General features: G+C 38.1%; 2 protein-coding genes across 3 annotated transcripts in view; one reads left to right on the forward strand and one right to left on the reverse strand.

Moving 5' to 3' along the window:
- The window catches only part of LOC121925521 (protein WWC3-like), a 529,629-nt gene that overhangs the window by 185,508 nt on the left and 328,639 nt on the right, over positions 1-15,482 (reverse strand). The window lies entirely within an intron of this gene.
- MID1 (midline 1) overlaps positions 1-15,482 on the forward strand; it is a 134,702-nt gene that overhangs the window by 79,373 nt on the left and 39,847 nt on the right. Inside the window, exon 3 of the mRNA XM_042457764.1 lies at positions 14,404-14,499. Within this exon, the coding sequence (XP_042313698.1) occupies positions 14,404-14,499 (96 nt within the window). The remainder of the gene's footprint in view (positions 1-14,403; positions 14,500-15,482) is intronic.

Genomic DNA, 15,482 nt, shown 5'->3' on the forward strand with positions numbered 1-15,482 from the left:
TAAATAAATCTTTCACCTGGAACTGTCCGGTTTTACTTCCTGATTTCAAAGGATATCTCAAGGTCTAGCAGAGATACTGAAAATCACATTGATGCATCAACCTCAGTGTGACACATTCAGCTACTGACCTGCACAGAGGTGAAAAAGTCTGAAGGTGAAGTAATGGAACATATACATTTTGCAATACTTGCATTGAAGTGGATAGGGATGGGACAGTTTCAGTCAGATAATGACACAATATTGTCAGCCCTCCATATCCACAGTACAACTCCATGGGCAATGCTAGCTGAAGATGATGGGAATGATGTTAATAATACTTGACCAAGTTTGGGGAATTTTGTACTTAGAGTGAAATGTGATTTCAACATTCCATAGTCAAATATTGTCCAGCCATGAATGCTCTACTTCTTTTTAGGAAAGCTAATATTTTCTCTGTGATAATGTATGAGTGCTCATGTATTAACTATTTTTAAAACTGTAAAGTAAATACAAATGCTAAGTGCTTTTTATTATTATTTTGATAAAACACTTCATTTTTTAAAGATGAAAGCATATTATTTATTATCTGCAAATTATTTTTGTAGGACTCAAAGCTTCAGTGATTTGGGATGACATGTTTTATGTCAAACTATGTTTTACAAACTAAAATAACTTTTAAATAATGTTTTCCTCTTTTCTTTCCATCTTCTTTTCTTTTTATATTAGATCTTTTTAGATAGTAAACCTATGGGAAAGTTTTGTTTTGTTTTTAAACAAACAAGGTATATAAGCCACTGTGAGAACTGGTTTGCCTTTGGAGCAGAATAAAATACTAATACTGATTAAGAATAAGAAAACAGTGTCTGTGAAAAGATATTTGTGATAAAGAAGCTATTTATATTCATAGCATTCATAGCAAATAGCAGGGGCACAGACATGATTTTCAGACCTGCCTGTTTTCTTAGATATTTCCTGATTATGACAATCTGTTATAAATCAAAGTTTTTACGTATTTTGTTCAAGAACTAGAGCATGGAAACATTCATTAATGGCTGGAAAGTGAACAAATGTAGCTTTGGTCCTTGATCTTCAGTGTCAGAGTTCAAAAGAAGATTGAAAGAATGAAGGCATTTGCAAAAGTCTTTCTTTAGGAAACAGCTTGAGTGTTGACATTGATGTTTATCACACTATGCTCTTAAAGAGCTACTATTCCAGTGTGACTCCTCTAGCAGCCTCCTGTTGCATGCTGGGATTGGCAGTTTTAAGGAGCTGAACTTCTCTGCCTGAGAATTCTAAATACCCCTCCTTAAAACTGCCAATCCCAGCATGCAACAGGAGGCAGCTAGAGGAGTCACACTGGAATAGTACCTCTTTAAGAGCTCGTCTGATAATTGTTTCATCAGCTGCTAATGCTGATGAGAAGTACTGTACCTGGGTGTCATATGTCATAATATTGCAGCTGCCAGTATAATATGTTGCTTTCAAAGAATCATCTAGTATTACAGGGGAAATCTGCACATTTCCTAGAAGTGGAAACTAATGATACTGTCCACATTACATTTTGTAAACAGCTTTTTGTATGTTTTAACTGTAATTTAATGTGTAAGTTGCCTTGAGTCCCCACTCTTGGGGAAAGGTGGGATAAAAATAAAGATGATGATCATGATTAATGATGATACTTCTTTAGAACAGGACCTAAAAATGCCTTTGGCAGGGACTGGATGTTAGAAGTCAGGGATGGAACTGAGAAGCTAGCTCTACACTGGATGGAGGATCTGCCAGCAGCTCAGGTCATGTTCTATCTACTAGTCTGCCATTTGCCAAAAGGTGAGAGCTTGCCAAAATGTGTGGCCATGAAAAATAGGCTCATAAGGACATGTGCAAATTCCTCAATTATGATTGCCAGTACTTAAGTAGAGAGAATGGTGAACATCTATTCGAGGAGGAGGAGGAGGCTGGTGATTATAATGACCAATCTGAAAATTAACACATTTGACTATTGGTTGATTGATTGAGAGTATTTATATTCTGCTCATTTTCCACAAAGGCTGTCAGAGCGGCTTATGAATTGTTAATTAGATAGTTCCCTGCCCTCATTCTTACAATCTAAAAAAGACATGACATAAATAATTTTTTCCTTAGGGCAGTGGGGAAGGGGATCTTGTCCAGCAGATACTGCCAGTTCTTTTCTCCCTCCAAAGTCAGGGTGATGGCAGTTGGAAAGGCGGGAGGGTCCTCCATGTGCTTCAGGGATAGGCATGGTGGAACTATGACTGCCTCTTCTTTTCTTCCTCTGAGGCCAGCATTTGTAGATGCTCCAGCATGATTGTGTGTTGTCTATATGGTCTAAGTTGATCATAGAGCTATGCTGGAGGACCTATAAAATACCTAGAGATAACTTTCTTTTTCTTTTGGGGAGAACTAAATAAACATTTATGCTAAGGACAAATGGTTTGGGTTTTTGTAAGACTGCTGTAGCAGACAGTGTCTCATACAAAGAGAAAGCAGTAGACCAAACTCAACTCTATGACTTGATTTAGGAGACATGCCCCTTGTTAATTGGAGTGACCCAGTCTTATTTTAGGATGCACAGCTACAGCTCCCTTATTCATTACTATGGTTTTTGGCAATTGTACATTCAAGCTCTTTGTGCAAAAACACCACTTGCCACCCAAAATTATTATGTATCCCAGTGAGGAATGTTTCCCAGTCACTGAGATGTCTGACAGGATTTTATGGTAAAAGATCAAGTAAACTATCCAGGCTATTTAAACAGTGATTTGTTAAAAGGGAAACTGGGTACTGAACAACAAATTCAGCATCATAAAAGACACATAAGACAGTGGTAACTACAAAGTCTCTCATCCCAATAAAACAGTGTCTTGACTACAAACATGATGCCTACTTAGTACAAGCATATAGATTAAAGGTAAAGATTTTCCCTTGACAAGAATGCCTATTCCTAACCAACTATGGGGGGGGGGGTGTTCGAAGATGATTCCGGTAGTACTGTAACCTGCACAGAACACTGTTACTACAGGCATACAGCCTTAAAAATAGTACTGTGAGAGGCTATTAAAAATCTAGATCTGATTGTAATCTTACATAACTAAACCAGATATTGCCTGTACAGTTGTCGAGTTGTAGGCATCTCAACACAATGCATCTTTGTGACAATTGATAAGACCATCATAACCTCTTATTTCTTTCATGTTATCGACTTGAGGCATATTACTTGTGTACAGGTAACTACCAATAATAAACTGAAATACAAACTAGATGTGTGAACTGTTTGATGTTATAGTTGGATATGTACAGGATGTAATGCAAATAATATAACTGAAATATCATCAGGGGAAAATATTATGCTTTCAATCGATATCCATTGTTGATAAGACAAAGGGGAATAATATCTGAGTAATATTCTTGGTATGATGCTTGCTTTTCTACAAAGATAATCCAAAAATCACATCAAAATTAAAAGAAATTATTTTTTTCTGCTTCATTGTCTTTCAACCAAATATGTGCTTTTGGATAAAAACTTGGCTTTTTAAATAATAATATTAATAATAATAATAATAATAATAATAATAAATAATGATGCAGACACCAGATCATCACCTTTGATTGAAATGGGTATATTGGATTTGTGGGTTTATTGGATTTGTTATTGCTTTCCTAGTTCTATCGTGTAGATCGATCTCTGTCCTTTGAAAGTCATTACAAATGGAAAATACTGGTATATGATTAAAATGTTGTCCTAGTCACATTCCCTGTGGTTAATCTGTTTTTTTTAACTCCCACAGCATGGTTTTCGCAATTACACATGTGTCAGCAATCAGATTTGCAAAGTAAATCTATATTTACATTAAAGTGATCAATCAGATCAAATGCCTTATACAAAGCGCACTAAATACAAAATGAATAAATAGGGGAAATCATATGCTCTGACAAAGGTGAGTACATAGGAGAGCACATCTTCAACAAACATATTATCTAGTTTGACCCCACGTGTTCAGTAAATATGTGAAGAGGGAGCAAGCCATATGCTGGTTTGAACCTGCGTACAGACATGGAGCACAATAAATTCTATTTGCTTACATAGTGCCTTCTTCTGAAGGGATGAACCAAGCAACTTAGAAAATCCAATGTCCTGTGATCTGCAAAATCATGCCAGACTGCACTTTCAGAAATCCTACAGATACATAAGACAGTGGAGTGGACAGTATGGATTAGACACATCAGTTCTTCTACCCCTGCAGTTTATACTGACCTTTATATGACCCTTAACTTAAAGACAAAGACAAATGATGCATCAATGAAACAAACTTAAAAAGGGGGGCGAATCCATGCGTGGGATCAGTCTACAAATACACACACTGCATACATAGGTTTCTTAGAGGATTTAGAATGCCAGCAGAATATTTCTATCTTTAACAGTGTATATTATGCTTTGTACCATCAGATGTTCAAGCATAACCCTCATATGCTGACACCCACAGTGTTAATGTTAGTTTGTGTGCTCTCCATTCACATGTAGAGGTTTACACAAAGTCTAAGGTATACACCTATGAGGGATCTTTTTACCTTGCCAGTAATGTGCTTTAGTAGATTTCTCCTAGTAATTAGTGATGGAAAGAATATTCACTATGTGTTTCCCAACAAAAAATGATTCTCCTAAACCTCAGGCAATATGGTTTGGACAAATAACACAGAGGCAAGAATTCTGTGCAAATTTTACCTGGTAGTCAGGCATCTGAAAGGTTTTTTGAAAATTGATTGTGCACAGAAGTATACATAGGCTTTTTGAATGTATTTTCTGGACAAAAATCTGTTTCCAGAAACACACAAAGTTGGGGAGATCCTTACAAAATTGCTGTTTTTTCCACAAAACCCACCAATTTTGCACAAAAACGTATGTTGCTGGAAATAGGATTCTGTGTGTGAAAAAATAAGGGTTTGGGGGGTTTTTTTTGTACAAAGCCCACATTTTTCATGAAACCTCCTCCACACTGTTTTCAGAAACACATGTGGCTTTTTTAATATTGCTCCGTTTTATTCAAAACATTTTAAAATGTCCAAACCACCATCATTTTTGTGGATATAATCCACATGTATCTCTGCCTAGAATAATTTCCTGAAACCCTACAGGATATGTGAATTCTGGGTGAAAATTGCACAGAAATTATTCATCCTTGACTGTGAAGATGAAATACGAAAGCATTTACATCCTTACTGATAATACAAATTCAGCAAGTTCCATTTCCAAGGGAAGTGAAAAATTATCAATCACCTGAGGATAAAAATGATTGCTTTGGGGGAAGTAATTCACTCAAAACTAGGCCTCTAATTGTAAATATAACTGTAATGCACCACTAAAACATACAAGTACGAATACAAATAAATAATGGAAACAGAAAGAATGATATATACTGGAGCACATCCACAGCTGTCTTACTGAATCCACAAGGGTAGTTATTATTGAGGCTTTCTTGGCTGTTTTTCATACCTGTCACAATATTATATTATATTATTTGATCTATATAAAACTCAAGGGGACCAAGACAAGTTGGTGTGTTTTAACCACAAATTTTTAATATTATGCGCAGAGTGACTGAGAGCAAATTTTCTCCCATTTATTCTCATAAGATAAATGAAGTCAAATGGACAGATGGTTTTATATGCTGGCTTTCCAAAGCACTGGGTAAATTGTGGCTCTCCTGACAATCTTTTACTTGCTTGTTTTAGCAAATACTACTTTCCTTTAGTAATGCTCAGAGCTAAAAAAAAGTTCAGTGACAAATGGATTTTACTTTATTCAGCTTTTGTGAAATTTCTGTTGTGAAACACCTTATCCAAACAGTCTTGACTATTCCAGTTTCCACATCTGGAGAGAAAGGGGTAATAATAATAATATAAGGTTGACTTGAATCCTTGACATAAAAAAATAAGTGAGACTTCTTGAGTGCTTTTTAAAAAATTTCTGAAGTTCCTCCCTTTTCAGATCTCCACACACTTAGGCATTCATTGGCATTCATTTCAGCTTGATTGCTATGGTTCTCTATAGGTAAAGCCCTTCACAACTAATTTTGAAGGCTCCAGCTAGTAAGACTGCTATAGGGCATTCACTGTGAGATAGTTCTTTAACCTGCATTTGGTGAGTTGCACTAGTTGTAACTTAACTAACATTGACTGGTAGCAGCATATCAACATTATGAACAGTCTGGACTCCATTTATTTTATCTTTTGCCTCTGTGGAACTTCTGTGGCCAAAACCCTTTTTCCATATTTCAAGACAAATTTATTGTAGTGTCTCTGTGTTGGATTCTTGGTTCTGGAAATAGGTTTTCCTTTGTACAGTTTTTCAATGTACATTGATATTAGATTAACCATTAATTGACTATATTAATCATCTGACTTCTTCCATTGGCTTCTTCTTCCATTTATGTACTGTAGATGGATAAATGATTGGATGGATGGATGGATGGATGGATAGATAGATAGATAGATAGATGGACTGAGAGATGGGAAGTCATCTGTAGATCAATAGGTAGCCTCTGGGTTTTCATCTAGAAAACAAGAAATGGTCAATCAAACCACAAGCTATTATTTTTTCCCATTTGGAAAGCAATTTATTTTATTTCTCTCTACTCTGAAAAAAAATATTGTGAGGACTGAATAACCACGTGGCTTTCATCACACTTTCCTTTATGAAAATTATAACTATATGGCTCCCATGTGCTGCTGGGGAATGTACAAGGCAGCAAGAAGACAGGTACTAGCCTGGAGGCCACATGGTGGGCCTTGAAAAGCAATTCAGGTTGCACCTGCACCACAAAAATAATGCAGTTTGATACTGCTTTAACTGTCATGGCTCCATTCTATGGCTTCCTGGGATATGTACAAGATTCTTCAACTGATCTGTATCATCTTTTTTGTAGGTTTCTTTTCTACAATGTTTCCTTCTACTCTGGTTTCCTTCCAGAGTCATGTATACATTAATTTGCATTACAATAGTTATGTGGCAAGTTGTACATTAATTAATATATAGTACTTGTTATGGATAAATTAACTAGAGTGTGGATTCTAAAGCTGCCTGTTAGGTTTCTGAGGGGATCAATGAATAGGAAATACAGCCCTAGGAGAATTCAGAATTAAATTTGTTTAAAGTGACGTCAAAGGTTTTCCATAGTTTTTATTGGTTTTTCGGGCTATGAGGCCATGTCCAGATCTCCTCTGAAGATGCCAGCTACAGCTACTGGTGAAGTGTCGGGAATAAACTCTTCTCGGTCATGGCCTCGTAGCCCGAAAACCCACAAAAAACTATTACATTTGTTTATTTCTCTTTGACTCTGCTAAAATCAAGGGGCAAGAGAAGTTGCTTTGTTTTTTATGTTCTGGGACTGAGGGAAGTTGCAGTCAAAAAAAGCATTTAATGGAGAAAGATAAGACAAATTTCCTTTCGTCTTTATTCACCTAATCAGCAAGTCTTAAGAAGTACAGTGGTGCCTCGGGTTACGAAATTAATTCGTTCCGCGGCCGCTTTCGTAACCCGAAAAGCCTTCGTAAGCCGAAATGCCATAGGCGCTAATGGGGAAAAAGCCGCGGCTCCGCCGCGGCTCCATTTAAAATAGCGCCGAAGTTTTTTCGTAACCCGAAAAAACATTCGTAACCCGGAGCAATTATTTTCTATTGCATTTTTTCGTATCCCGAAAATTTCGTAACCTGGGTAATTCGTATCCCGAGGTACCACTGTAGTGATTCTTTGGCCATTGAAATCTATCCCTGCGTTTGTGGTTGCTTTATATCAGGGGTAGGCAACCTTTTTGAGCCGGGGGCCAGGTTGCTGTCCCTCAGACAACTGGGGGGGGCCGAAGCCAAAAATAAATAAATAAATAATTTTTAAGAAAATTAAATAAATAAATAAACCGGGACAAATGTAGGACAACAATTTCAAATGGTGGACACTTTTTTTAAAAAAGTGGAGGACAGGCAAAAAAAAATTGCTGTTTTTTAAAAAAATGTTAATATAAATGCATGTTTCTGAGGCGTCTATAGACAATAGCCCCCTTGCCCCTGCACGCGAGAGGCCAAAGGCCCCGGCGGCAATCGGTGGCAGGACCGGGCTGGGGCCGGTCCCAAGGCCTCGCCGGGCCGCATCCGGCCCGCGGGCCGCAGGTTGCCTACCCCTGCTCTAATCCTCCTGAGGCTGTTGGATTGCAACAGCACAGAGAATAGTGAGGGATGTTGGAAGATGGCAATCACAAGATATGGACTGCCACATCCTACTGTACATCAAACTATGTCTGCTGAAATTCCCTCTTATACACAGTTTAAGAATCTGGAGTCCTCTTCTGCATTTAGCCATTTTATTGAGCTTTATAAAAACCATCACTAGTAGTACATCTCAACAATATCCATTCTTGCTGCAATTCAAGTAAATGTGTAGGCCCGCATATAAGATAATGAGAACTGGTATATCATTTAAATAATTTAAACTCTTGAACTGGAGTCTGGAAGTGCCTTCACACTGGAAAAGAATGAACAAGCTAATCCTTAATCCAGGCAAGATTGAAATACTGTGGTTAGGGAACCCAACTATTCTGGATAAAGATTTAGGCGGGTTACAGACCGCCCATTTGGGGCTGGCTGTACCCGCCCCTTTCCCCGGTGTATCGGGGCCTCAGCTGCCAGAACAGCAGCCGCTGAGGCCCCGATCCGCCGCTTTTCAGGCTGCGGGGAAGCGGCAAAACGCTGCTTCCCCGCACCCCGCAGCGGCGGGGAGGAGGAGAAAGGGGCCACTTGGCCCCTTTCTCCCTTGCTTCACTGGGCACAGCCATCTGAAGGCTGCGCCCAGCAACGCAAAGCGGCGCCGCAAACCAGGAAGGAGCTCCAAAACGGAGCTCCTTCCTGGTCCGCGCAAAGGGCGCACTAAGCGCCCTGGCACGGACCGATGACATCATGTCTGCGCCGCCCCATATAGAGGCGGCACGGTCGTGACGTCGTCATGGCGGCCCCCATGTGGAAGGGGAGCCGCCATTTTGTACGGACTCAGTCCGTACTAGGGTTAGGGGGGTGCGGAAGCACCGCACCTTCCTAACCCTAGTACGGACTGACTCCATACTTTCATGGCGGTGTATAACCCGCCTTACAAATAGCCTGGAATAGTCTGCAGTTTTGGAATTTTCTTGTCTCAGTGCTAACTGGGTTGGCCATGGTGTTCAAATGTACTATTTACTGAGTTAGGTTGGTACACCCCGATCTGGAAAGATGAGTCCAGCATGGACTACTGTTATTCACTCTATATGGAGCTCCCTTTGAACATAGTTTGGAAACTTTAACTGATACGAAATGTAGCTCTGCAGGTGTTGTTGAGGGTAGGTCTGTCAGATCAAGAGCTTAGTGTCATTTTGGTGCTGAACACTGACACATTTTACTGCTATGAGATAAGCTTCAAACTCTGGTCCTCCAAGTGTTTCAAACTTCAGCTCCCAGAAGGCTCAGTCATCTTGGCCAATGGTCTGGGATTCTGGGAGCTGAAATCCAAAACACCTAGAAGGCAAGAGTTTGGGAATCACTGATGTAGCAGATGGAATGCAGTAGAGAAGCATTCTATCCCTTTTACTGATGGGGTCAAGCATCCCCTCATAGCCACTACTAAACAACTAATTCTATCAGTCTATTTCTAGTTGATAATCCAAAAGGCAATGGAAGATGGACTTCCAAAGATTATATAGAGAAGGGGGGGGGGGAGATTATCACACACATGCTCACTTATCCTGTTCTCCTGTCTGTAGAGAGTAATGGACCTGTCATTTGGTATTGGTGGAAACTCTCGTTAATACCAAATGATGGGTCCATTACTCTTTATGGACGGAAAAAACACGGGATAAGTGTGCATGGGTGTGATAATCTTCCCCCTGATCACACCATTAACATGATTTAAGGATAGGAGAAGGACGTTTTCCTTTCCCTTGTGATAATCTCTATAGTACAGAAGCAAGAAAGAAAATCCAAGTGTGCAAGTGTGACCCATCTCCCCTCCACCATTAACTATAGGAAATGTGTAAACAAGTTAATAATAGAAGAAAATTCCTTCCCCCAGGCCATTCTCAGGCTTCCTACGTTCCCCAGGCTGAAGCTGCCAAGCTATTGCAAAAAGTATGAAAGCCACTAATACAAATTAACTTTTTTTATACAGTGGTACCCCGGGATACGAATGCGCCGGGTTACGAATTTTTCGGGATACGAAAAAATCCCATAGGGATTTATTGCTTCGGCTTACGAAGGTTTCTTCGGGTTACGAAAAAACCGCGGCGCTATTTTCCGCCACCGGAGGGCAGCAGAGAGCTATTTTTCCATTAGCGCCTATGGGAATTCGGCTTACGAAGGTATTTCGGGTTACGAAATTAACCGCGGAACGAATTAATTTCGTAACCCGGGGTACCACTGTACCACTGAACAGCTGTTAAAGTTTGGCCATGATGCATACAAGGACTCTAAAACCTATATGCCTACTGCCAGAGGCCCAACTTAGAAAATTACTTCTTTAAAAGAATAATGCCCATTGTTAAATTGCAATCACAATATAATGTGGTTATTTATCTATTTTTTTCTTATTGGAATGAAGACTTAATTACGATTACATTATTATTCATACCTTCCAAATACTTTCAAATGCTGCAATTACTTTTTGAAAATAATTTTCCAAATGCTGATTACATGACACCAACTGCACTACTTTTTCCTGCATTTGTAAGCCCAGTTGAAAGCTATAACCCTTAAAGATTATATATTTGCAAAACAAGTTACTTCAGAGACTGTTTTCACTCACATCTGCCTCACTTTACACTTAAAAACAGCAAACTGGAGAAATGTAAAAGAGGGCCTTATTTATATAATGCCACCCACTAAAACTGGTTGCGATCTGGAATACATTAATCCTACTCCTTGTAAGTTTTAGCAAACACCTGCAAACTTGTCTGTTTTCTTTCACCTTTTCCTGAGCATGTTTCATTGCCCTTTTGATTTTCTTCTACAGATGCATAGTACAGTTACAGATGCAACTAGTACTATAATTTAAAAACCTAATTCTGTCTTGATCAACATATCAATTTAATACCTCATCAGTGTAGTGGGATACTAGTTGTTAACACAGTAAGCAAACTAGTACTTCCCAGAAAAACAATTTGATGAATAATGTCCTATTCCAGATTTGTCACCCAAAGGTTAGTCAGCGTCACAATTTTTTAAAAAGTGATTTTGGGGACTTTCTCTCTCTTTCTCTTTCTGTCTCTGTGTTATAAATATTTGTTTGCCTTTGGAAACTGCTGTGATACCAAACTCAAAACAATCTAGACCATGCACAAAAATGTATTTCCTTTTTTCAAAATGTATACTCTGCATTGTTGTACTACACACTCTTTTATACAAACTGTGCACACACACTTTTCTTAGATTGTCACTTTAACTCTTGATCCAGAATGCTGCATCTTGAAGTCAAAGCTCCATTTCAGTGCAGATGCTGTTAGAGCAAGATGTCAAGAAATCCAAAACTTCCAGCCCACAAAAGGGAGCAATAAAATATGTAGAGTGTGGTATATCTAAAAGACTTGAAGAACCAAACTGAATTAGTTCTAGCAAAAGGAATAAATACTAGCCTAAGAGCTAGGAGGGTATAAAGGAACCTATTTTTAAAAGTTTTCCAGGAAATTAGATACTGGGGAGAAAGGAATTCCATTAAAGAAAGAAACATAGATTAAATAACAGGCAATTCAGGACTGAGCTGAAAGGACACTAGGTTCCTTTCAGCAGGAGAAGAATTAGAGAGAAGTATCATCCTTTTTCTCACTAAGATTTTTTTAAAAACAATCTTCTGCTTTGTGTACTTTCATTTAACGGAAATATTTCAGTGAGGGGATCTAGGAGTCATATTAATCCGAATTGAATAAAAGTCCATTGTTTTATAAATTGGAATTGAAAATAATTATTTTCTCCCACCTTGGAGAAACGAGATTTCCACTGAAGTGAATCAAAATAGTAGCAGAGACTGAAAGCCAGTGGTGTAGAGCAATAGTTGTTTGTCACAATACTGTAGTACCAAGGAGACTTGGATTCAAAAGTTGACTCAATCAGATAAACTTCACACAACCAATCACTATCGCTAATCTCATAGATGTATTGTATGAATCATATGAGACCATATATCCCAGCTTGAGCTCCTTAGAAGAAAGCTATACATGTAATACATAACGCCAAGACTATAAAGTGATGCAAAGCACACTCTTCAATAGCCAGTCTTCATAGCTAGCTAATCTTCATAGCTAGAGTCTTTGCCACATTTAACTCAGAATTTGGGAGATTTAATTTTAGAAGTAATTAGTTGCATTTATAGCTCAACATCCACAGTCAGCTACTGTACAATTATAGTAGCAGTTTTTAAATGTAACTTTACATTTGTGTTTCTCAAATGCGGGAAAAATAGTTGCTGGTACTGTAATTATTTTTGAAAAATCTGAAAAGCTAGAACCCATAGGCCTGTGTTATAAAACCACACTGTCCTCCTGTCCACTTCATCATTGCCTCAGTACCCACAACAGAGCAGGAGGCAGGACTTTCCTGTTACACCATGTAGTAAGGCTGCACCTACAAAACAGTAACAGTAAAAAGTCACAGTTAGACCACAACAGTATCCCTCTCAAAGTTATAATATAGTTCTTGCATCTTAATTACTTTTAAAGGAAATAATAAGTAACTAGTTATTTGTAATTAAGTACTTCCAAACTCTATGCTAAGCTTTCTTTCACTGCTGCTTCATCTGAGCAATAAGACTATTTCATTAAAAAGTAAACTGGCACCACTGAAAACACCCTAACTGTCTATTGTTGTGTGCCTTCCAAATCTTTTCTGACATATGGTAACCCCAAGGCAATGCTATCACAGGGTTTTTTCAGCAAGATTTGTTTAAAGAGGGCTTGCCATCCCCTTTTCAGATTCTGTGACTTGCCCAATTTGAATCCTCATCTCCCAGAGTGCTCACTCAAACCACTGTACTATGCTGGTTATCCTTCAGACTGTTAGTGGCACAGAGTGAAAAATATTTGTCTGTAACCATTTACAGGTATAACCAAATGTGTGGGGAAAGCTACAATGAGGAGTGAATGAACAGATGACATATTGTAGATGCTTTAAGGACATGAAATACATGCACACAGTGTGTGTTTGTGTGTGTATGTGTATGTACACAGACAGACAGAGTAAGGTATGACAGGATATATGCCAGAGTGGTTGTCCAAAGAATATAGCAGATTATGGTATTGCCTGCATGATATAAGATAATACAGTATATCTCTGAGGTTAAATAAATTATTAATAAATACAAGTGTAAATTGAAGATGGTCAGGGGCTTATTTGCTTGCCCCCCCCCCCTATGATTTTGTTTTTTAATCCTGCTAGAACCATTTATATTATCTTCAGTACTCAGCAGATAAACAGATCTACCAGCAGTAAAGGATTAGGAGAATGAAAGATTTGTTGCAGAAAGTTGATTACTTTCCTAGAGAGTAGCACAAATGAGCTCTTGAAGAAGAACACAATAAACACTTTACATTTTTAGTAGCGGATTAAAAAAATACAGAGGCCTTAACCTCAAAAAATATCATAGTGGTTGTTGATGTTTACAGTGAAAGAAGAGCCAAACTATTTCTCCATCTAAACCAGGGCAGGAGAAACTGAGCTACATCGAACACCCAGACTTCACTCTTGTGGCCCATAAAGTGTGATCAACAGGCCCCTCAAGTTTGTACAACATATTTTCCAACATTTCACAAATGAAAACCACAACACATGTGACAAGCAACATCAGTGTGGTCAAGATGGCAAAGGTTATTAATGAAGAAGATAAATCTCCCTTCTCCCTCAGTTAACTGAATACAATTTTCAGCAGTTGAATTCAGAGGAAAAGGAACAATAAGCTGGGACTTTTTAAAAGGAGTAGAAAAGGTGTGATAACAGGGATTAATTGGAACTGCCCCTGCCAAATTGGGACAGTTGGGAGGTATGGTACTCTGCATTTCCTCATTGCACATATTTATTAGTCACAGGTTTGCACAAGAAATGTCTACACAAGAAGTTGGTGTATTTCAGTAGCAGAATTACCCAAAGTCAAAGGGGTGTTTCCATCCACTTGTGAGCTAGTTCTGCTTGACAGTTTTGTCACCATTGCTAAATACTTGGATATTCATGGCTAAAACCATATTTCTGTGTCTGTTGTATTAAATAGTGAGGAAGTGCAGAAAAACTGTAGAGCGATTTAGTACACTAGTTTCTTCAAAGGATGCTTTTTCATCTATGTATTTGGTTATAGCTGTAAATGGTGCAGAGTACAAAATCACTCATCTATGTTGTCTTCTTTTTTTTAAACAGCAAAATCTGGAAAGCAATCTCACAAATCTTATCAAGAGAAATACTGAACTGGAAACACTTTTGGCTAAATTAATTCAAACTTGCCAACATGTGGAGGTGAGTACCGGTCTAGATTTAGAATATTTGATACCTGGATCATCCCAGTATAAAACCACTGTCCCATCTCTAATGGTTTGTACCCACAGGTAGACTTTTCAAACTATTGAAAATACTACTGTGTGGAACTGTGATAACTGAATCTAGATATCATAGGAAATGAAGTATTATGAATACAGAGTCATCAAGCAAATATTGCAGGAATATTTCAAAATTAAAATGCCTACACAGTTATGTTAAAATGTTTGTTTGTTGGTCATTTCACATGACAAACCCATTGAAGAATTTTCCCTGCAGTACACAGGTTTGCTCCCAACTTCTTCCTTGTCTGGTTCTGATGGCATATTATCTTTCACTATGTTCATGGATATCCACTTACATTTTACAATAGTTAAGATAATGCAGGCAGGTTCTTTTAAGTATAGTCAAGATTTTTTTTTAAAAAAGCCAAATTTATTTCAAGAAAAATAAAATTGAAAGACACACTGAATATGAAAGACTGATTATATAAAAGGGACATTTGAATTAAATGTGGTAGAGACTATGGAATGATCATGCAAGAAAGAGGAGGCTGATGAACTGACAGAATGTAGTAATAATAGTATCACTTGGAAGATCTGATTTTCTTCCCAGAACTATTTTAAACTATGCCCCATGAAGGTTTAATCCACAACTGAAGTGGAATTTGTGAAAGATGATGAATCAGCCCCAAAATCTTCACCCGGACCTCAGAAGAATTAAATGTGTACCTTATGACATATGCCCAAAGTCCTTGTAGCACAGAAGTCCTAAAGCTAATAGATTGGTATGGCCAGGGCTTTCTAGGGATTGAATATCAGAGGGCATCAGGTCGCATTACAAATTTGTATTATGGGTATGTCAAAGCTAGGCAAAGGAGAGCTGGCTAAGGAATTCTGAGAATTGTATTTCAAAAATTAACATTTCCCAAATCTTGTATATCAAGAGACACATAGATGTTTATT

This window comes from Sceloporus undulatus, chromosome 3, assembly GCF_019175285.1.
Source record: "Sceloporus undulatus isolate JIND9_A2432 ecotype Alabama chromosome 3, SceUnd_v1.1, whole genome shotgun sequence".
Classification (NCBI taxonomy): domain Eukaryota; kingdom Metazoa; phylum Chordata; class Lepidosauria; order Squamata; family Phrynosomatidae; genus Sceloporus; species Sceloporus undulatus.